Here is a 24691-nt window from a genome sequence, read left to right on the forward strand (position 1 = left end):
ATATTAAATGACTATTTAGGCCCTTAAGGAAATGAAATGTCTTTTTTTTTTAAATATTTTTTAATGCACCCCAAATCATAACACGAGGCAAGTGGTTATTTACCATAATGGTAGAAAGGTATTAAGCTTTTGCATAATTGCGTGGATTCAAATTTTATTGGTGGTTAATCTAACAAAATTTATTGTTTGACAAAAAAAAAAAAAAAAAACATGAGGCGGTTTACCAATTTGAATGTTTTACTCCCAACCTACTGCAAAAGCTGTAACAAGCATAACGTTCGGAAAAAATGACTGATATTCACACTCGACAATGAGGTAATTTCGATGAAAAAAATTCAAAAGATAAAGATGACAATGAGTCATTTAAAAGTATCTTCAAGTTATTGGTAGACAATCAAGTAGCTAATTACTTTAAAATTAGAGTTTCCTTCCATGATTGGTTTAATGTGTTGTTAGCAATTTCCCCGGAATCATCTAAAGATATGTACATGACAAATTTCAAGGCTTCCCTTAAACAAAAAATTGGAGGTTTGGGGTTCGAATCCCGTTGCTGGTGTGGAAGCCAGACTTGTAGCCAGGTGGAGGCTAAAATGCTTCTGTGAGTCTTTCTGTCCCTCAGAATAAGTGGATAATCATGACTTGCCACCAGTTGTCCTTTTTTTTTAATCTAAGATATTACCTGGTCAAATCGAAATGTAGAATAGATGTGTTCACTCTTTGTTATAAAAATTGGGGTGAAGCACTGATTTAGTCGCTGAATTATCATCTCAGTGAAAATTAGATACTTAAATTAATTTTTTTTGCGCAAAATAAGTCCCTAAATTAATTAAAAATTGCTATTTTCATCACTACTATAATCTTCAAAGCTATTTTATCCAATTTTTCGTCAACTTTAGTCATTTGACACACTTTAAAGTGTAATACCATTCTTTTCTCGCCTATAAGACATTAACATTTCACATAGATTGCAAATCTAACATCTAATTTACCCTTTAAAGTTTATTTTTTATTTTTATTATTATTGAATTACCCTCTAAAGTTAACTCCATACACTATTTCTTTATGTAAAATTACCTATCTATCCTCCAATTTGTATCACATACAAGTAACATGACTTAGATTGACGGAAAATTGAATATAGTAACTTCGAATATAATATTAGGAATGTAATTGGCAAACTTTTATAATTCAAGAATTGATTTTTCTGAAGAAAAAAAAATAGTTTAGGGACCTAATTTTCACTCAGGTGATAATTAAGGGACTAAATTTGTAGTTTACCCTAAAAATTGAGTTCGTATCTGGTTTAGGTTTTTATATTGCGGATTTTGTTTGTGGTCGAGAAAACGAACACACAAGTTATTATTATTTTTAAACAAACGAAGAGTTTGATGTGAGGTTTAAGTGAGTGTGACATGTACGTAAAGAGTGTAGGGTGTGAGGGTAGTAATGTGAGGTGTGTTAAAATAAATTTTGATTTAAAACATAGATGGCGGTGTATTAAGTATGTTAGGACAGGTCAACAAAATATGAAGTGCGAATAAAACCACCCTTTTATTAAATGTTCCCTTTAAACATTTACCGTTGCTATTTATTTAAACACATAAAACTCGAATGATTATAGATTAGTTACTTTTGCCACTAATCGAACAATAGTTATTTTTGTTTGTTTGATTAAAATCGAAGCTTAAATTAATCATAGAGACCAGAATCCTGCAAAGGAATTCCACTTGTAAAGGAAAACTATCGAGCTATGCGGAATTGGAGTTCCACATCAAATGCAACTCTTTGTGGTACAAATATCATGCCAACTTGCATCAGAAATTTAATTAATTAATGGGTGATTCTAAAGAGACTATCAAATTGAATCATATTTTGTAAATCATGAAAAATCATATTTTGTAAACTACATAACATGTCAGTTGAGAGTTAAATTCCTTGATTAAAACATTAAAGAAGAGGTCCAATCATCAACTTTACATATTACGTGCCTTATAAAATATGATCAAAATACACGGTCTCTCTAGCATTTTTCTTAATTAATTTACTATCTTTGTTTGCTTTTGGTGATATCTACAGGTTCATATATTAATGTACACTAGGCCAACCTTGGTGATGTATACCGCAACTAGATTACTAGTTGTCCAAGTAACTTATAACACTACCATGATTCTGAACTTGTACTATAACTCCTAGTAGTAAATTAATTTAAATGTACATGGATGCTCTTCATCTCTCTTTTCTTTATATGCTCTCTATCTTAATCACAACAAATGAAGTTTAAACAAAAGGGTTGTCAGACGAGCCGTAGATATTGATCAACAAATAAAATGAATGGATATGACAACTACACATCATTCTTCTTCTCTTATGTACACAATCACGTTTAATCTTATAATTTGTTTTCGTTTAATTTCTTCAATTTAATTGCTAAAAATAAAGAAGTGTGTATAAAGAGACAAATAATGTGTGTTTATTATCTCACAAACTGAATGCAGACTCATGCATTCTCAATCGACACTCCGTTTGATTTTTAATTTTAATATTTGATAAGTCACTGTCCAAGCTCACATCTCTCTAAAGACTTGCAGAAAGATTCTTCTTTATTTATTAATGCATAAGAGTTAAACACTGAACAGATGGTCAACTGAACTTAATTAGCACAAGTAATCTTTGAGTTTATTTTTTACTTTTATATTAAGGGATGTAAATTATACACGACCATGCTTTTGATTTCATTGTCGAGATCGATTAAGTTAAAAGCACTTTGCAAAAGCAAGAAAGAAAAGGTCTTCTAGCCCATGAAATGAAACAAAATAAGCCGAAATCATGAAAGCCAATGGTTTTGTGGTATGATGCATGCAACCACATTGTGGGAGTTTTATCTGTTTTACGAGCTAAGACATTGTGTTTTTGGTTGGGTACTAATATTTAATTTAGTTATCCTATTGACTAGAACCTTTTATTCATAATTAAAAAATGGTTAACCAACCAAATACTTACCTGTCTTTTAATACACATACTATTAGAGGGAAAAAAACCAAGCACAGAGTTTTAATTGCATGAATAAACGCTTTTATACACTTGAGATGCTGCTCTTTATGCATTTATTTTTAAAGAACAAATACTTATGACCAAAAGGAAAAAAAAAATAAGGCATAGAGAAATTGAAATAAATCATGTCCTTGGCTTGGTTCGTTTGTGAAAGGATAGACGGCCATGCATGTCTCTCTGCTGAGTTTTTGAAGGGTTATCGACCACAAATTCTAAATCAATTCAACATAAAACAGTTTGATAGCTATCATTCTGGTTGCTATACATTTCTGCATGCATATTACCCTAGCTAGCTAATATATACACACTTTTGCTTTCGTTTATAATCCACCACGATTAGGTTATAGAAATCCAATAAAAAAGTTTTAAACACCAAAAGAAAAGGAAAAGATCATGAAGAAAAGAAATTTCACGACAAACAGTACTGAAACTAAAGAGGCACTCTTTTGACATATGGAAGACAATCATAAACCTTGTTTGGATCAAAACTTGATTTTTGGCCCAAGGATGGAGTCGGCCCAAAAGGAGGCCTGGAGGAATAGAAGATCAAAGCCCGGCCGAAACTTGGGAAAGCAGGAAAGGGCCTTTTCTGACTTGATACAATTCACAAAGGCCACTTGCCTACCTACCCAAGGACCAAGTGGTGTAGACTGATCAGACTGCACAGCCCATGAAGTACTTTATGGGGGCATTACATGTAATAAAACTGATGAGTCATCACCCTCAGACCGCATTCGGGCAAAGCTGTTGCTACAGGAGCCAAACCAAGTCGTCTATAAAAAGAGGAAGAGAAGACAAAGACAAAGACACTCAATCAAACAAACAAAAGCACAAACTCTGCTCAAAAAGCCAGATTTGCCTTTCAAAACAAAGCTGTAGTCAGCTCAAGCCTTCATCCCCCGCGGGATAGTCTTTTCTCCTAACCTTTGTAATAGCTCTGCTACCTTGTTCAAACTTGTTGTAGTATCGATTCACCTTTTGTATTCTCCCTTCCCCTCTCCCCCTTTAAGTTTTCAGACCCTTGACAGAACTACAAAGATAGGGACCTGCAAGACGATCGACCTTAATTGATAAGGTTTAATCTTGCCCGACCTGCTTTGTTCTGTCTTTGTCTTCTCTTTCTTTAAAGTCTAGCAATATGTTGTATATTTCTAGTTATATGCAAGTTGTTTCTAGCAAAATCATGATGACAAAGCTTTCTCAGTACTTGGATCCGATTTAAATATATCTTCAGTGTTTAAATCAGATCCAAGTCCTAAGCCCGCAGGCATGTAAATCTGATTAGTTTAAAAGTCCTTGGCCTCAAGGCATAAAAAAGAACTTTATGTGGACTTAACCCATCCACGACAATCCTTGATAAACGAGAAGTCCGAAGTTACTTGGGGCGCAAGTAATCGACCTACCTCCTGGTTTTATTTCTATTATATCATGATTATTATAGAACGCTTAAGTATGGAATGGATTCTGATAGGAAGCCTCAATGCCTACGCCTAAGGCCCCACAAAGGCACTTATCTGGATTCATTCTATTCTGCGATCTAAATGGTTTGAGTATAAGAACGGACTCTAATAGGAAGCCTCAAGGCCTACACCTAAGGCCCCACAGAGGCACCTATTTGGGTTTGCTCTACCTCGCAGACTCGGATAATCAGAAATATAATAGTTATCAGACCCCGACAACCATAAAGATCGAATATAATATGCTCAAGTGCTGATTTAGTTTGACAGGAAGCCTCAAGGCCTACACCTAAGGCCTCACAAAGGCGCCTGTTATATCTAACACGGTTCCTCGGGCATATGCATATTCACAACTAAAACTTGACATCCATTCGACATCTGCCATGCTAAAGATGGCAGTGGCACGCTTGAGCACTACAATGTTAACCTTGATTGTGAGCCTTAAGGCCTACACCTAAGGCCCCACAAAGGCACCTCTCAAAGTTAACGATGTCCTTCTCTTTCAGCCTTGCCCGAAGAGACTTGCCCGACGAGACTTGCCCGACAAAGCCCGACAGGAAAGCAGAAGCCCGACAGCAGCCCTCAACCGGCGCCGAACCTCCAGGGGAGCTGTGTGCTCGTTGGCCAGGAAACGTCCCCTACGGAAATTCCTGCCCCGAACAAACCTCAAACATTATAAACAAAATCATGCAGTAACAATACTAAAATGGTAAAATCATGATATTGTTGGACTTAGTATTGTTTTAGAAATGTGATTGTGTAAATTAAAAGTAAGAATCCCATAAGATCTAGAAGATCATTTCCTTGTATATGATTTGTATTCCTTGGAAATCAAATCAAGCTAGAAGCTAAACCCATAAAACATTTACAGTTGCTATTTATTTAAACACATAGAACTCAGAATATAGATTAGTTACTTTGTAACTAATCGAACAATAGTTATTTTTGTTTGTTTGATTAATATCGAAGCTTAAATTAATCGTAGAGACCAGAATCCTGGAAAGGAATTCCACTGGTAAAGCAATGGCAGGGCCACCCATAAGGCTAAGGTGGATTGTAGTCTACGGAGGTTTTCTGTAAGGGTAGTGCTATCCATGCACTCATTTTTACTTCTTATACACTCCTCTCAATTTCCGGTTCTCGGATCGCATGAATTGAAGATGATCAACGATAAAAAATTAATAAGGGTGTGTTGGAGGTAAATAGGTGTGTAAATAACACTATTCTTTTGCAAACTCATGCTTATAGCCCACACAATTTCAATACAGGTTATTCTTTAGTGTATATGTAGTAGAGGATAGGTAGTAAATAATACGTTTATGCTAAAAATTATAAATTAGTTCTATCTCTTTTCCCCCTTTTATCCTATTCGTTAAAGAAAAAGACCATTTACCCTATGTGATTCAGCCTATGTGCTTCTTACTCAAGAAAAGAAAAATAACTGTTTTAAATCCACAATTAAATCCCTATCTCCAAAGTTCATTACTTTCCGTTACAATTTTCCAATGAATGTCACCTTTGGTACATTCTTAATCTCTTTATTTACTTATTCTTGATTTAATTAGTAGGTTAATTAGTTATATAGTCCTTGAATTTATCGGTTAGGGTTATAGTTTTGAGAATAGTTTATAATCTATTGTTGTTCTTTTATATTGATTGTTATATAATTTTATATAAGCAAAATAATAAAAATATGATTTTATGATACTAATTCCAAGTAGCTCATCCAAGTAAAAAAAATCCTAACTTCGCCCTTGTTGTAAAGTAAAATTATCGAGCTATGTGGAATTGGAGTTCCACATCGAATGCAACTCTTTGCAGTACAAATATTGTGCCAACTTGGATCAGAAATTTAATTAATTAATGGGTTCTAAAGACACTATCTAATTAATCATATTTTGTAAACCCCATAATATGTTAGTTGACAGTTGAACTCCTTAGTTAAGACATTAAAGAAGAGATCCAACCATCAACTTTTCTACATTAGTGCCCTATAAAATATGATCAAAGAACACAATCTCTCTAGTATTTTTCTTAATTAATTTACTAGCTTTGTTAGCTTTTGGTGATATTTAAACCAGGACGACCTTGATGATATATCACGCAACTAGATTTACCACTTGTAGTAAACAACAAGCAACTTAGCCCGCGCGATGCCGCGGGTCTAAAACCATGTTAAACGTATAAAATATATTAAAATATATTTACTTCTATATCAAAACATATTTATATCTTTATAATCAATAAAAAAACAAAAGATACATGTTTGTACAATATATTACAAGACTCTAAGGCTCATGTCTTTAGTTCTAGTGATTCATACTTCCTCAGCAAATCAACCATTTGTTCTTTACTAATGTCCAAGGCCTGTTATGGAGAAGGCAAATGGAGTATAAATGTCAATGGGGCTACCAACACGTAACTTAAATTTAGTTAAGAAAGTATAATAAATTTAAAAGCAAGAAATTAGAAGATAGCTAAATCATGTAGAAAGTCATAATAATAATCATAATTTAGATGAAACACATGAAACTGGAGTGGTCTTAAGCATTTATATTGAATTCAAAATAGAAGAAAATTCAATTAGGCTAGAATGGAAAATTTTAATCTTTTTTAACTTAATAAATTCGCCAGCACATACTACTCATTTGATATGTGGTATGACATAACTCTAAAACTTATCCAAGTTTACACAATCATACTTGGCACTCGTCAGTTTTCACCTATTACAAATGCAGAGCAGCACTACATTCCAAAGTTAATTTCAATAGGAAATACTACTGTCCAATGATTTTTCCGATCAAAGGAAAAGAAATCTCCAATGATTAGGTGATGTGACTCAATTGGCAAAGTCAAGCAGAGATCGCTACCTACCTATTCCAAAGCTAAAATTTCAAGCGGAAATCTATATAATGATTTGGTGAGATGATTCCAATGTGAGAACCAAGCAAAGAGCACCGAAAAATAAACCTCAATAATCGAGCAACAAAATCATAAACCAAGGGATGCAGCTATTATGATGTACTCGGTTATCTTTAAGAATACATAACCTCCTACCTAAAGCTTATAATGTTATATCACCAACAGTCATAGATAAGAACCAAAATAAGCACCATAATCCAAAATACATGATTTTATTAAGCAAAGAGAGGGAAACAATTTCACCATAACAAAATCAAAGGAACCAAGTTTCAGCCAAGAACCAATCAAAATAACACCACACAAACACCAAAAGTAGCACCAATTCCACACAAAAATGTAAACTTGTACAGAAATTACTACGACTTGAACAAAATTCAAGCTACCCACCAACAACTAACAGAAATACCAATGTTTCCAACAGAGAAAAAAAAAATACTGCAAATAAAAAATCCAACATATTATATAGAAGGACAACAGCTTTACCTCCTCGAAGAACAATAATTGAAATTTCAGCACTTGGATTTGTTGGGTGGTAGCAGTGGATTCAACTCAGTATTCGACTGTTCATTCTCAGCTTTTCATGTTATTGTCCAGTCCTCTTTATCTTAATAAAGTTTATTTCCTGAAAAAAAATTTAAAAAAAAAAAGATTTTTAATTAGTAATGGATTAAAACTAACATGTAATATAGAACTTCTGTGTTTCACTTTCTTATTGGTTCAAGGCTCAAGAAAAGTATTTCATGAGCTGCAAAAAAATAAAAAAAATCAAGAAAATGATTATAGTTGTTCTATATCATCCTATTGAAACCATTAAAATAGTTTTTACATTATGTGAAGCAAATTATATGAAAGTAAAATTCAATTGAAATGTCAATTAACGGAAGATCTAAATTGTTCATATATTAAATCATGATATAAGCAGAGGACCCTTTTACCACAACTTGATCCACACTGTTGGCAACTGAAACAGTTTGATTCTTTATAAACAAAAGGAAAAGGAAAAGAGAAAGACAATCAGCATTTGAAATCAAACGATCAGAAACTTAATATGTGCTTACCCCCTCCTCTTGACTTTCAACTCCGCCTGCATATTTAAAAAAAAAATTACATATTAAATTAAATAAAAACAATTCAATAAAATTAATCACAAATTTCATTTGAGTAATCATCAAAGTCGAGAGTGTATCGAGAGTGTATATAGGTGAATTATGGACAATTTACTATGGCTCAGTCAAGTAAGGACCAATTGTAAAAAGTAACATGAAGTCAAAGTGTAATGAAAAAAAAAGAAGATGAAATAAAGATGGTAATATTATCACAAAAACAGCAGCAATAGACCTTAATTAATTAAGGTGCTATATTTTAGTGACCAAAGAAAAGCTAACAATTAACAAAGCATGGATTTATTTGAGAAAAAAAAAAACACAGGATGCAATAACATTATCTCTTTCCAAAAGAATATAAAAATACTACTAGGGATTCAAAAATATTAGTTAACGCAAACAAACAGCAACAAAAGCCATTAGACATAAGGTAAAGTACCAAAAACTTGATCCAAGAAAAAAGAATCATTTACCTCTACGGCTTTAACCATGTGACGAGGGAACTTCCTCTTTCCCATTTAAATGGTGGATTGAATACCAAACATGCTTCTTTCCAAAGAGAAGTGCCTGATGAAGATGAAAAAAAAAATATAATTCAGATTACATCAAAAGAAGTAATAAAGTGGATAAGAATGGCAAAGCATGAAAATTGAACACGATGAATTACTGACATGATTAAATTTTCTATCTTCAACTCTCCGACTAATTTTTTTTTTTTGGTAAAAGGATAGATTCAAAGAACAGAGAGGCACAAGGCCAAACACACGCAGAGAAACAACCTCCGCAACCCCAGAAGATACAGACACAGATAAATAGGATCAAGAAAGACACCACCACAATAGGTACCAGTGTCGCCCTATTACCAGTGCAACCCATCCCCAATTACAAAGGAGGACATGGAAGACCATCTTTGTTCAAAATGCCAACTAACGAAGATGGAGGTTGAACAACCCAGCCAAAGCTGCACATCTCCGGTGAAATGCTCATTGCGACAAAATCCGCCGCCATATTTGCCGATCGTGGAATCCACGACCAGGAGCATGAATGAAAACTCCTCCCAACATCCAAGATACGGCTAAGAATTGGGAGAAGGTCCCCATCACAGCTCAAATGAGGGGAATTGAGGGACCGAATAACCCCTTGTGCGTCCGACTCAATTACCACCTCCTGCACTTGCAAACACTTAGCCAACAAGCACCCTTCCAGAATTGCAAGAGCTTCAGCCATCCTAACCAAACATGAATGCATCCATACACTTTTAACCGCCCTGCAACCTGACAACCAATCACGGGCCACAGTCCCAATCTTACCACAACAGGAGTCCCTCCTCCAACACGCATCAACATTCACCTTAATCTTATTGACTGGGGGAGGAGACCAAAGAGTGAGAAGGCGCGTACCTCAAGGACGACTAGTTTGGATTGTGGATGATAACAGCAGGGGAGCGGAGGCTTGCATAAAAGACTCTAAAGCAGTAATGATAGTTAGAATAGATGGAAGAGGTGAGGGCTTAACACCGTTGAAAACAACATCACATCAGGCTCTCCAAATAAACCAACATGTAAAAATCAGGTACCTCATAGACCGAGGGAGATCCTCCTGACAACCCATATTTTGATTTATCGCCCCATACACTCATTCAACCAAAGTAGTAATTGAGCTTTGATTGATCTGAGCATTCAACGGACCCCCAAACCATACTCTAGACACCCAAGGACACAGAAGGAGAATATGCTCCATGGTCTCCACACATTCATTACAAACTGGGCAAATGGGAGATATAGCACAACAATTAACCGTTTGAAAGAATTGCGTAAAACAATATTGATTTTATGAATTTGGTAGACATAAAATATCTCTTTGCTTCAGTGGTTGAAAAGAGAAATGGAGAAAGCGTGAATGTGTATATAAAAAGTTGAACCTTATGGGAGACAAAGAAATAACTTTACAGCTAGCAAACTATTAGAAATTCTATTTTCAAACTCACTTACGTTATCAACAATGCCAACCTTTGCCTCCTCTCTCCCTTTGCATTGGGATGTATAAGTTTGCCTTAAATAAAACCCTGTAAGAAAGGGAAAGTAGAAGAAAGTTTAGGGAAGTTAAAATGAAAGATACAATATGGACAAATTGTAACTATTAGTAATAATAACCGATGTAATCAAACATAAATAAAATGGTATGGTATAGTTTTATTCTTTTTCATATAGTTATGAGGTTCGAGTCTTATGAAATAGCGAGTTTGATACAAATTATTAATGATGGAATGGCTAGTTTTATTCTCTTTAAAAAAAGTCACATTCAAAACCAAAATTCAATGCCAAAAACCAATACCAACATGATTCAAAGAACCTTGCAGGATGTTAATTCTTTAGTCTTAATTTGAAGACTAAAAATAAAATAATTTGAAGCTACATTGATTAGTATTAGGCTTAGCCTCAAATATTCTTCAACAGATGCAATCCATAATTAAGACAAATTCGAAAGAATTGAGCCTTACCTGATCAATGATAAAACAACATGCTCAGAAATACGATTTCAAATTGAATTTGAATGATGACAGCCACCTCTTTCTCTGAGTTCGAAGCTGGAAATTGAACAAAATACAATAAAATTTGAATCATACAATCCAAATTTCAAACAAAGGGCTAAATTTGCATACATACAACTCAACGACTAAGATTGTTACTACATATTATTCAAGAACTAATTACCAAAAACAACACTTTGAGGTTCATACCTTTAGTTTTTGTTCATTTATTATTTTTCTCAGTAAATCAACCATTTGTTCTTTATCAATTTCCAAGACCTGTTATAGAGAAGGCAAATAGAGCATTAAAAATTAACTGGGTTAGCAACATGTAACTTAAATATACTTAAGAACGTATATTTACTTCAAAACTAAGAAATTAGAAGATATCTAAATCATGTAGAAAGTCATGAACTCAAGAACTAAACTATCCCAGTGAGTCTGAAATTGAGAGATACCCATTAAACAAACATTTCAACGATTTGGGAGATACCCATTAACTTTTCGACTTGAGAGATACCCATGTCGATTTTTCAAGATTGATAGAGAAAATGAGCAACCTAAATAATTAGGGAGGTTTATATATACCTGGCGAATGGGAAGGATAACCAAGAGGGGTTTCCAAAACCCCGTCTTGAAAAGAAAGACGGAGATCAAGGTCGGCATGACGTTTAGACATGCTTTCGCTCTCTCTCTTCGTCTTATGCGTCAATGATTTTTGTTACAGTCTTTGCTTGCAGCAATGGAGGTAGGTGGAGGGTCGGTGAGGAGGAACTTGAGCTCTTTTTGCAGTCGGAGGTTGAGAGCAATGGAAAATTAAGAGATTCATCCCTTTCAGATATCAATCCCCAAATCCTCTTCAACAATTCAGATTAGCCAACACTCTGGCCTAAAGCCCAAATCTGTCTACAAAAGCTCTACCTCAAGTGGGCAAACTCCCAAAATAATATGAAAATTACCCAAATCCATACACCCTTCCAAAACCATAGCAATCGATATAAATTTGAAACCAAAAATAATTTCAAGGAAATTGATAGATAGTCAAATTTATTTGAGGAGATGAAGAGGGTAACCTACTTTAGTACAATTTACCTCTAATTCATCCTTCTGGGTTGCCTTCCCTCCTCTTTTGGTAGACTATCTCATCCACAAACAGGTGTTTCTCACAGCAGTGTCGTCTGACCAAGTTAAATGGATTATACTCATCTAGCCATCTTGCCCGCTCTGATGGAGCAATCTTTCTTCTATTAATCTACCTTCGTTGGGTAAATATGACTGAATTTTGGGTTGTGGATTTAAGATTTCTCGTTCTAGGGTTTGATGGAGTCTGTAGCCAGTTGGAGAAAGATTGAAGCGGTGGAAAGGAAGCAACAAAACCGCGAGAGAAGAAAATTAAAAGGGAATAAAACATGAGACCAAGATTGAAGCGGTGGAAAGGATGAACAATGAGTTGAGGAGAGAGAGGGAAGAAGTAGCGAAAACCCACGTGTTCCATTTTGTTCTCCGTTTGACAACAAAGCAAACCGGCAAAATCGAAATAACAACAAAATAGGCGGGGGCAAAATCGGAAATCCACTGTGCTTATGAACAGTGATTCAGGCGTTTTTCTCTTTTAGTATAGATTGAATTTTAAATTTAAACATAAAAGTTATCAGACGAGCAGTAGATATTGATCAACAAATAAAATGAACGGATATGGCACATCATTCTTCTTCTTCTTTTGAGTACACACTCATGTTTAATCTTACAATTTGTTTTCGTTTGATTTCTTCAATTCAATGACTAAAAATAAAGAAGAGTATGTATGATCATCATTTCCCAAAATGAATGCAGACTTATATGTATTCTCAATCGAGATTCTGTTTGATTTTTAATTTTAATATATGATGAGTCATTGCCCAAGCTCACATTATTTGATCGTCTCTGAAGACTTGCGTAAAGATTTTTCTTCATTTATTAATGCATAAGAGTTAAACATCGAACAGAGGGTCAACTGAACTTAATTAGCACAAGTAATCTTTGGATTTTTATTATTACTCTATATTAAGGGATGTAAATTATACACGATCATGCTTTTGATTTCTTTGTCAAGATCGATTAGTTAAAAGCACTTTGCAAAAGCAAGAAAGAAAGGGTCTTCTAGCCCCTGAAATAAAATAAAATAAGCCGAAATCATGAAAGCCAATGGTTTTGTGGTATGATGCATGCAACCACATTGTGGGAGTTTTATCTGTTTTACGAGCTAGCCTATACTAATATTTAATTTAGTTATCTTAATTTTTTTTTTATCAAATGATAGATTTTGTTAGATTAGCCTTTAACGGAGTTTATACCCATACCGTCATACAAGGGCTCAAGTTCAACACAATTCCATCACTGTGGTAAAATGCCACTTGCATTTAGTTACCTAAATTGACTCAAACCTTTTATTCATGGTTAAAAAATGGCTAAACAACCAAATACTTACCCATCTTTCAATACGCCAATACTATTTGAGGGAAAAAGCCAAACACAGAGCTTTAATTGCATGAATAAACGCATTTATCCACTTGAGATGCAGTTCCTTATTTATTAATTTTTAAGGATCAAATACTTATGAGCAAAAGAAAACAATAAAGCATAGAGAAATTGAAAAATCATGTCCTTGGATTTCGTTTGTCAAAGGATAGATGGCGATGTCTCTCTGTTGAGTTTTTGAAGGGTTATCGACCACAAATTCTGAGTCAATTCAACATAAAACAATTTGATGGCTATCATTCTGGTTCCTATTTCTGCATGCATATTACCCTAGCTAATATGTACACACTTTTGCTTTCCTTTAAATCCACCACAATTAGGCTACAGAAATCCAATAAAAAAGTTTTAAACACCGAAAGAAAAGCAAAAGATCATGAAGAAAAGAAATTTCACGAGAGTAATGATTTTCAAACGGTATTGATCAACTAAAGAGGCACTCTTTTGACATATGGAAGACAATCATAAACCTCAAAAATTATAAACAAGATCATGCAATAACATTACTAAAATGGTAAAATGATGATATTGTTGGACTTGTATTATTTTAGAAATGTGAAAGTGTAGATTAAAAGTAGGAATTCTATAGGATCTAGAAGATCAATTCCTTGAAAACAAATAATTCCTTGTATGATTTGTATTCCTTGGAAAACAAATCAAGCTAGAAGCTAAACCCCTTTTCTCCATCCGCATGCTGTCCCTCTCTCTTCTCTCTTTCTCTCTCTCTCACACAAATATTATTACTGCAACAGATATTTCAATCAAAAGAAATATATATACACACACACATATATATATATATATATACATACATATATATATATACATATATATATATACATACATATACATACATATATATGTATATGTATATATATATATACATATACATATATATATACATATACATATATATATATATATACATACATATATATATATATATGTTGAAAGTGTATTCCAATGACTTATAAGTAAGTTGGGCTACTTTTCATATTACCAATTAGTTTTATGGTGGAATCTCAACTTTCTTTATGGTATTAGAGTAGGTTTGTCATGTTCTAGTCCTAAGCTATGTCCATGATCGACATATGACATTTGAAGTACCTGTTCAACTATCATGCCTCGCTTCCGAGGCATGACCAAAAGAACCCATCAATTCACAAGCGTAAAAACTTTTCCTTTTATTTCATGGGTGCATCTAACCACTGTGTTAGATTGCCTACGTACCCTAAGATGGGGTCAAGCCATTTGTAGTTCACACTTTAATTAAACTCTGACATTTCCCATGGCATTCAATCTTTTATATACCTCACAATGATTTTCAATAACAAAACCACAATCAACGACATTTTAGTGGATCAACAATCCACAAAATTTAACGTTTAACCACATTAATCCAAAAATAAGATCAAACATCACTTCAAACCTTGGGGATAACCATTAGCATGGAGATCAATCACCACGAATCGTAACAAAGCCATCCTCTGTAAGGCTTGCTGCAATTCTCTACCAGAATTTCAAAGTAACAACATTGTAAACCTAAGTTACAAATACAAGTGTAACCTTGAGCAACTTCTACTAATAAGAATCTAGAGTTTCAGACCAACTCAATGGAACCAGACAGGAGATGGGATTTTGACCAACTCAACGAAACCAGACATGATATGGGATTCCAACCAACTCAACGGAATCCAATCGAAGATAGGGTTCCAGACCACTCAATGGAACTGATAGGAAAATGGACTCCGGACCACTCAATGGAATTCAATGAAGATAGCGTTATGGACCACTCATTGGAACAGATAGGAAAAGAGATTCCAGACTACTCAACGGAACTAATAGGGAAAAAGGCTCCGGGGCACTGAACAGAATCCATCGGAGTCGGGGTTCCAGATCAACTCACGGAACCCTAACAGAGCACGGTTTCAGGCTACTCAACAGAATTGAACAGAATTCTAGGAACCTAGTTTGGTATTACTCAATGGAACTAGACATGATACAAGTTTGATGTCACAACTCCCCATAATAATGAGTTAACGGTCCTCGACTATCCCTCTAGTTTCACAAACATTTCAAATATGCATAACAACCAAATTTTATAAAATAGATCGATGGCTGAATTTAAAAGCAATCTTTATTAGAAAACACATTTTGTAAATCCATGCCATATAGATCTGACAATTTCTTACACTATACCTGCACGAAAACGACATAAAAACAAGTTTCGGGTCGACATGATAACTAATTGGGTCATTATTGGGTCACCCGTTAAGAAGGGTTTACACATGGACCGGTGTGTAACCCTTTTTTATTAGTTTAGAAAAAAAATTATTTTTGATGATTTTAAAATTAAACTACTAAAAAAACTTACTATAAAATACAATAGTCATAGTGTATATATTGCATAGTAAATATATTTTATTGGTTATTATATCAAGGTTGTTTCCCATGTGAAGCGCAACGACGTGCTCCATGCCACTCTGTCGGTGTTGTCCACATTTTTTTATGAACAAACGGTATTATCTACACTAAGGGGGAGGAGGTGAGCTTAGCCTCACAATGAACTTGCAATAGTGTGGTTCAAATTTGCATTTGGCGAGAATCGAACCTAAAACCTCTCACTTACAAGTGAAGAAGAATACCACTAGACCATAGTATTAAGTGGCGTGTTGTCCACATATTAGACTTGAAAATTTGTCACACGTGAGGGGACGTGTTGAGAATGAATTCTACATTGATGGGAAGATGAACCTTATATGAGTTTATAAGTAAGTTGTCATACTCTCCATTTTTCCCTCAGTTTCAAAAAATTTGTTGATCACGGATTAATTTTGTGATGAAACTTCAATATATATATATATTAATGGTAAAACGATGACCATGAGCAATCGATAAAAAAAAATATGGCAATTAAAATGATAACTATGACCCACTCGGATAACTTACCAACATGATTAGTGTGCAACACGTAAGTGGTGACTATGATGCCATGTCACGATTTCATATTAAGTAGTCACGGAGTTGGATTCCATCCGGATCTACATTGTGAGGATCTTGAGGATCTTCACATCTTATACATTTATCATGTATCGTACGGTCAGAAATTATTTAATTTTTTTATTTAAAATTAAACACAAATAGTATCTGACAAAAACTAATCTCACGATATACGATGAACAGTTAAAATGTGAATATTCCTAAAATTTCCGCAAAGTGAATCCAGTAGTCACCACGTCATCCACAGGAAGTAGGGGTGCCAGTTGGCTTTTGGTTGACCCAATTGAACAAAGCGTGTCCATTCAACAAAACCCAAAGAAACACAAGCATATGTCCTATTCAGCATTGCTGATGATAACGTTAGCATTCTTTAAGAAATAAATCAAATAAATAAACCCTTATCTTTTTACAAATTAGGATCAAATGAACATAAAATTATACTAGGTTATATAGCTTGTGAGGATATATTTTATGTTGTCCGATATCGAAAAGATAAGAGATCTTGCATGATGCTATTATAAAAAGTTGGATTACTTTTCATTTTGTCAATTTGTTTTACGACGACACTTTAATTAACTTAATTCACATTTTTTTCTTTTCATCAGCCGTTGTCACCCAACAAATTTGAATTTCGAACTTTCTCCAACAAAGTAAAGATTGAATGTCAGAAGACAACAAAATCACGTGCATATGTTTATAATATTGATTGAACTACTTCAGAAAATTTGAACCAAACAACCACTTTAATCAGCCACTATTTCCATTCCAAATCTCTTGTAACTTATAGCTAGCTAGATACCATCCCTACTTTGCATAAACCCATAGCTAGGTTGCATGTGAAACACGCATGCATATAACTAAGCGGTAATACTAGAGAGATCAAAATTTTTAAACTAAATTTGCAAATTAAATGATGTCATTGCAGATGATTGGCTTATTAATGAAGTGTCAATTAACGTGTTTGTTTCTTATTGTTGACACATCATTTGATTTGCAAATTTGGTTTATAAATTTGGTCTCTCTAGTATTACCAATAAGCACTGTTCTAAAAATCTCCGCCTAGCGCCGCCTAGGCACTAGGCTACTGGTCACCATCCCGATTAATGCCTAGGCGTTTGAAAATTAAGAAATGACCCCTAAACCTGCTGAGGTGCCTGCCTAGGCACCCGCCTAAGTTGCGACTCACTTAGACAGAAAATAGATGACTTTCATTTTGTATTTTATTTTTTTAATAAATTATAAGAGATTTGTTGAATACTTAAATGAACACAAACTGTGTGCTTGTTCCCCATGTTTTCATTATGTTCCAATACTTCATAATATATGTGTCATTCTATTTTGTAATTTATGATGAAATTACATATATTTTAAGTATAAACAAACACTTATTTATACGAAGTATAATAGATTTGCTTAAATCCGCCTAGATGCCTGCCTAGGCGCCTAGGCGCTAGGCCCCAACCCACCGCCCAACTAATGCCTAGCGTCTTTTAGAACCTTGTCCATAAGAAAGTTAAGCATATACAAGCGTGATCATGATCATTTGGATGTATCTCTGCCCATGTGAACTTATGGGCATGCATGGTTCCAATTCAGTACTTCAAATGAGGCATTAAAAGGCGCAACAAATTTGGTCCTTGTTTTTGTGATAGGAACAATTGCTTAGGGGGGTTGCCTATCTATTTTCGCAAGCTGTGTGTCCTAGTGCTAGTCTCTTTCGTAATAATCATATGAAAAAATAGAAGAAGAAAAAAAGGTCATTTTCTTGATCGATATCAGCAATAATTTCAGCCTTGTTTAATTTATTTTAGGGTTTGGCGAAGCTTGTTCCATTCATTTTTAGTTAAAGCAAAAGTATATATTTATGAAATTTTGATTGCGATTGGTTAGGTATTGATTACCAAAACAACCAAATTGTGGAATTGATCATGAGGATTAATGGCCAACCAGGTAATTGGCATCTCCTCGTGCCTCAAAAATTAATGTAGTGGGGACTAAAGAGGGTTGCGTAAGATGCACTTGTGGTCTTATGTGAAACTTCAATTATTAAAGGCGTTATCAAATCACTGTATGCACATATCATATTCAGAAGTCCCACCCTTTTAATTCTTTATTCATTAACCGTTTACACATGTGAATGCTTGCGCGCGAGTGAATGGATTAATAAATAGATGCGCACTTGAACGATTGTCAATTAAAAATGTATCTAAATCACACGGTAATTCTTATGGTTGAACAATGAACAATCATTGCAGTCCACCCCAAACAAATCTCTACGGTTCAACATTGCATATACATTTCCTTTTTGCATTGCTTTGAAGTTGATCAATGATACAAAGAGGAATCACCATGATCTTAGTATTTCCTTATTATTTTATGCTCATTAGATCAAAAGGCCATCAACGTAGAATAAAATATAAGAGCTAGTTAGCTAGTTTGTTTGATAAATTTCATTTTTATTCAAGTTATTTTTGTGCTAGCTAGAGATAGAGGAGAACATGCATGTCAGAAACGAGTAAATGTCAGAAACGAGTAATGTATATGAAGAGAGGTAGTGAAAATAAATTAAAACTATTTAGGTTTTGATTTTTAATTTTCATTCGTGTGCTTCTCCATTCTTTTATGTAATTTTTTTTTCCACCGTCTTTCCTCCCATCATTCTTCATTACCCATTTATCTTAAATCATTACTCTCTAGCCAGCTCAAAAAAAAAAAAAAAAAAAAAAAAAAAGAGAGCTAAATACTAAAAAAGAAATAGAATGAACCCTAAATTTTTTCATTTCAACACACTAAATTATAAATTATAGTTCACAAAGTAAATATCATACTCTAGTTGAAGGTTTTTCCTTTTAATAAAACTAAACAATCGATTTTATATTTACTCTCTAATTTTATATAGGATTTTTTGTAGACATCTAATATTATAATACTACTTGTTACTATATACATAATTAATTTGAAACAAAATTTGAAGGATTTTATGCTTCAAGCAAAGCAATTTTATTGATCACCCGTAAATATCAAGAGTTAGATTACCATCCTTCTTTTTTAAATAACGAGAAGAATATTTTAAGTTGTATACAACTAGTATCATCTCATGACTTCACCAATCTGTATGGTAATTAATATCAGAGAAGCTAACAGCTTGACACCAATCTGCTCGCAGGAAAGAGAAAGAGAAGGGACTAGGGAATGTATACCACTGTTGCATGTGATACAAACTCCAACTATAGGAAATGATAATTCAGATCATACGTTGACATAAACTCCAACTAAATTGCATTAATTATCATTCTATTTCCATAAGATAAATGATATTCATACATCATTTTTTACTTTTTCACACATTCCTTTTGATTTCTGTCATTTGATCTTCTTTAATTCATCCGATCTGACGGTCGAGAATTAAAAGAATGTGTGAGAAGTAAAAAGGGGTGTGTTAATATCACACACCTATTATAAATCATTCTGTCAAAAATAATATGACGAAAAGTCTATGAAAAATTCCATTTTGAAAGAGCCTCTACAGTGCACACTGCCATGTAATGCAAACAGAACTGATTTTGTGGCTCTGAAATTGTTTGACAGCTCCGATGTGAAATGGCAAAAAGTAATGGAGATAGATTACCATATATAACGAGTTTGGGGAAGACCTAATTAGGCTTGTCTGGGAGTAATTTTATTGGGACAAATAAAGACTTCTGGAAATCTCTTGGTTTTTTGTTTTCTCTGGAAGTCTAGTAAAAGAAAAGACCCGTGGAAGGAAAGCAAACAATCAAACCTGTAGCTTACACGTTTTTGATCTACACGTGGACGCCACTCATTGGATTAAAATAACAAAAAAATTTGGAAAAACCTCCCCAAACAGCACATGTTGGGTAAGTAAAGTCTGAAAACATGATAATGCTGAGCTGGCAATGAAATAAATCAACGGTCAGAGTTCCCTGACAGCAAAAGTTGCTGATGTGGAATATACTTGTAGAAGTGGTCCAGCCCTTAAGCCTTCAATCATTGGGTCTTCTCTCTCTCTCTCTCTAGAAAGTGTGTTGTATTTTCCTCTTTATATGTCTACTTCTCTACTATTCATATATTGTTGAGTAGAAGATTTTGTGGAGGAGAAACAAAAAGCAATCTCCTTGTTTGCTCATAATATTAAGAGTTGGGTTTTTTTTTCCTTCCAAAAACACAGAAAAAAGATGAAGGTTTGAGTCTCGAACATCAGGAAGAGGAAGAGATAATTCAGCTAGCAAAGTTTTAGAAAACTGAAAATTAAGGCCCTGTTTGGATTGGATAGTTGAGGTTTGAAGGAAATGGTTTTCATGTTTGACATTTTCTTTGCTGCGGAAGAGAAGGTTGAAGAAGGAGCTTGGGAGAAGGAGCGATAGAGGATAAATACAACAAACAAACCCAAATTAGCGCAGAAGTTCAGAAAAAGAAAATAACCAAAAAAGGAAATATTTGGTTTAGTTTTTGATCTGCCTCTGCAGTTTCCGCCGGTAATTATTTACTTATTTTTAACTTCATGTGTTTTTTTTCATTTGAGTTGCAACTATATATTTTTTGTTGTTTTCACTTTTCTCTAAGAAACTCATTTCCAAAAACATGTTTTTCAATTTTTTTTTTATATATAATATACAAGCGATATTGGAAGGGGAACTGAACTCGTGCTACGTTGAGTTCAAAGGAAACGATATTAACCAATTTACAAGCCATTTGCAAATATGATTTTTATTTTTAGAACAAAAATGGAGCAAGATTTCTTCTTTTCTTTTGATTCTTATAGGATTGGAATTAATCTGCAAAACCCATGACTTTATTTTTCAATCTTTTGAGGAATAAAGAAACTAACAAAGCTATTTCAAGAGCATAGTTGGGACTTCCAGCTCACACCTTGTTTCTGTTTTTCTAAGAAGCTCAACCTTTTGTTATCCAAAGCCAAATTCTGTTTTTCTTTTCGGAAAGTGCAAAAATAAAAAACCCTTTCATCCTTCCTTTGTCGTTGCCAACATTAAGAAACATAAATAATTTTGGAAATTCAGTTTTGTGACAGGCAAGTATATAAGCTTCTGTTTTTCCTCACCCAACAAAACATGCATAAAAAAGCACATAATTTCCCATAACTCCCATCACACGTTTCATGTTGCTCATGAATTTAGAAATCATATTTGCATTGCTTGCATTGTTTGCAGGGTTACTAATAATGGCAATGTCTGCAACTATCATCAGCAGCGACCCGATTGTTCTACCGGCGGCCGCCACCGAAACTCAGCCAACACAAGCCACAACAAAACTCGTTTCCCAAATCGAAATCGAGTTCGTAAAATGTGACTGCTGTGGATTAACAGAAGAGTGCACGCCGGCGTACATTGAGCACGTGAGGGAGAGATATCAGGGCCATTGGATTTGCGGGTTGTGTGCAGAAGCTGTAAAAGATGAGATTGTTAGGTCACAGAAGAGGCTGATGAGCACGGAAGAAGCCATGACCACACACATGAACTTCTGCAAAAAGTTCAAGGCCTCAGGGCCTCCTCCAAACCCTACCATTCACTTGATATCCGCCATGAGGCAGATTCTCCGGCGCAGTTTGGATTCTCCGAGGGGGGGTTTGAGATCAACTCCAAGTAGTCCTACAAAAATTAATGCAGGGAAAGGGCTCAAGAGGTCTGAGAGTTGCTTTCCAACTCTGACTGGTTGAGGATATTTGATTAATGGAGAATATATATTGGGAATAATGATCAAAAGTTGGGAAAAAGTTCGGCAAATTTGCAATTTTATTTGCTGAAAAGAAAAACACAGAAAGGAAAAGCAAGGAGTTTAATTGTTAAGGGTTTAGATGTTTAATTTAGATGTAATTTAATTAGTATCGAACTAATACAGAACCTTTTTTTCTTTCATTTTCTTACTTTTTTTGTTATGTTGCTAGAATTTTAATTTCTCTTTCGTTCATTAAGTTTTTATATCTGTCATGAATCATATAATGTAATGCATTCTGATTGAAAAATTAAAGTTGTACAGGTCATAGCTGCCAAGGCCCAGATTGTGACCAGTCCCAGTTTAGGAATCCCACCGAACATGGTAAATATTCATAAAACTTGAAGGTGAACTTGTTTGGCATGAACTTCTCTACATGATATAAAAACAGGAGTTTATGAGAATGGAAGGATTATTCTGCAAAGGAATCAAGAGAAATGTGAAACCTATACATGGCCTGCAAGTAAGATCAGGAATCGAATTTCTAATAAGGATTTGTGATGAGAATCATTCCCACTGATCTACAACTTTTTTTCTATTGCATGGAAAGTAACATTCGATTGGATTTAAAAGAAACAAGTTTCTTGTTTTCTTTTTCTTTTCACGACTGAAACCCCATTCTTCTTTCAGCTTTTAATTTATTTAAAAGTTGTTTATGAAATTTGAACTTAAATTGTCCGTCTTATTTTTATGGGTTAAGTACGCATAACTACCAAATCTTAAGGAGTAATTCAATTGGTCTCAACCTTTTAAAACATTCCACATAACCACCTAACCTTTTGCAAATTGAACATCCATTAGGTCTCCAACATTAAGTGATGACCTGGACAAGTATTGAAGCCAATTTCATTCTTATGTCATCTATAGAACTCTAGATCCCTAAACCAACCCCTTTTAACTAGACGAGTTAGTATTTGTCTTGGCTAATAGGGATCCGTTGGGGTTTCAAAACTCCAAAAATGATGTGCTACTGAAATTAAGTTTCAATATTTGTCCACGTCAACATTAAGGACATTATCAATTAACGGTATTTACATCATCACTTAAGGTTGGTGGCCTATGTTTATTTTTGACATTTAATAAGCACCTTAGATTCGGCTTTTTAACCAAAATAGTTTCTGAGATTGTCATAACTTCTCATTTTGATCATTGAGATTTAAAATCGATAGAAGTGGTTTATGAGATTGTCCACCGTAAATCATTTTGATCATTTTGTGAAAAATCTCCATTAAATTGAGGGTATCTTTGTCAAATCAACCACTCCACTTAAATTGGTGACTTCAATTTAAGGAGATTTTTCACAGAATGACTAAAATGAATGACGGTGGACAATCTCAGGAACCATTTCCATCGATTTTAAATCACAGAGATCAAAGTAAAAAGTTATGACAATCACAGAGACCAGTTTAGCTAAAAAGAACCTTTAGATTCCTTCCCTTTAACGAGTTAGGTTCAAGAATTGCATCCAAAACCACAAACTTAAACACATCATTCTAACGTTTGGGTATTGTGTCATCCAGTGGTAAAAAAACACATAACAAGCATGCCAATAATTATAATGAGTTAGGTTCAAGTACAATTTGCATGCTCTATTTGATTGTAAAGATGTTACTAAAATTGTTTAAAACAAACAAGCATAATGTTGATTTTTATGTGACTAAGTGACAATGAAAGTTCTATCAATTCTCCCTAAAATGGGAAGAATTGAAACACAAGATAACTAGGAACGTTAAAAGGAATTTTATTGGTACTCTAAAATTCTCATTTTGCATTACAAATATTCTATATTTATATACTTTCGACGAGTGTATGATGTAATTTTTAAAATGCTAATAACGGTTTTCAAATTAATAAAGTTGTGAATATCTCCATTACTTAAGAATGCTTGGCAAAAATATTCCCATAAGAGCAACTCCAGCGTTGCAAAGCCCCCTAGGGAAACTCACTATTGAATAGCCTCCAGTGAATAGTAACTGTCTTTAATGAACAGTAACTGCATTTTGCATCTCCACCCCTAAACTAAATAGTCATGGCAATAGGCAATAAAATATTAGTATTTTTTATTTTATAAAATAATACAATAATTTTATTTGTAATTTCGAATAAGATTTTTAATCGTTTTCATTGCGTCATGTGTCATTATCTAAAAAGATAATTTTTTGGTGATAGATTTCGATAAGATGTTTATCCAATGCCGTCGTGTCACGTGTCGTTACCTTTTCAGAATCATTGAGGATAGATTTCCGATAAGATTTTTAACCAATCACATCGCACCACGTGTCACAATCTGTTTACAATCTTTGAGGATAGATTTTGATCAGATTTTTAACAAATGACGACATGCCACGTGGCATTATCTACAA

At 34.1% G+C, this 24691-nt stretch overlaps 1 protein-coding gene and 1 long non-coding RNA gene across 11 annotated transcripts; one reads left to right on the forward strand and one right to left on the reverse strand.

Moving 5' to 3' along the window:
- Positions 1 to 4784: 4784 nt before the first annotated feature.
- LOC126610144 (uncharacterized) lies at positions 4785 to 12546 on the reverse strand. Of its 10 annotated transcripts, none has more exons than XR_007618394.1 (10): positions 12156 to 12545; positions 11652 to 11969; positions 11274 to 11342; positions 11034 to 11120; positions 10525 to 10598; positions 10110 to 10296; positions 9007 to 9999; positions 8489 to 8514; positions 7914 to 8052; positions 6684 to 6875 (listed from the first exon to the last, which is right to left on the reverse strand). It is a non-coding gene; the product is annotated as an uncharacterized LOC126610144 (long non-coding RNA). The 10 variants fall into 10 exon arrangements; XR_007618392.1 differs by having other exon boundaries at positions 11652 to 12037; XR_007618393.1 differs by having other exon boundaries at positions 12141 to 12545.
- Positions 12547 to 20658: 8112 nt separating this feature from the next.
- On the forward strand, positions 20659 to 22471 carry LOC126610143 (uncharacterized). The gene is made up of 2 exons (XM_050278128.1): positions 20659 to 21073; positions 21767 to 22471. The coding sequence occupies exon 2, from the start codon at positions 21778 to 21780 to the stop codon at positions 22270 to 22272; it is 495 nt and encodes a 164-aa protein (XP_050134085.1). The 5' UTR covers positions 20659 to 21073; positions 21767 to 21777; the 3' UTR covers positions 22273 to 22471.
- Positions 22472 to 24691: the final 2220 nt, after the last annotated feature.

Source organism: Malus sylvestris, chromosome 17 (assembly GCF_916048215.2).
Source record: "Malus sylvestris chromosome 17, drMalSylv7.2, whole genome shotgun sequence".
NCBI lineage: Eukaryota > Viridiplantae > Streptophyta > Magnoliopsida > Rosales > Rosaceae > Malus > Malus sylvestris.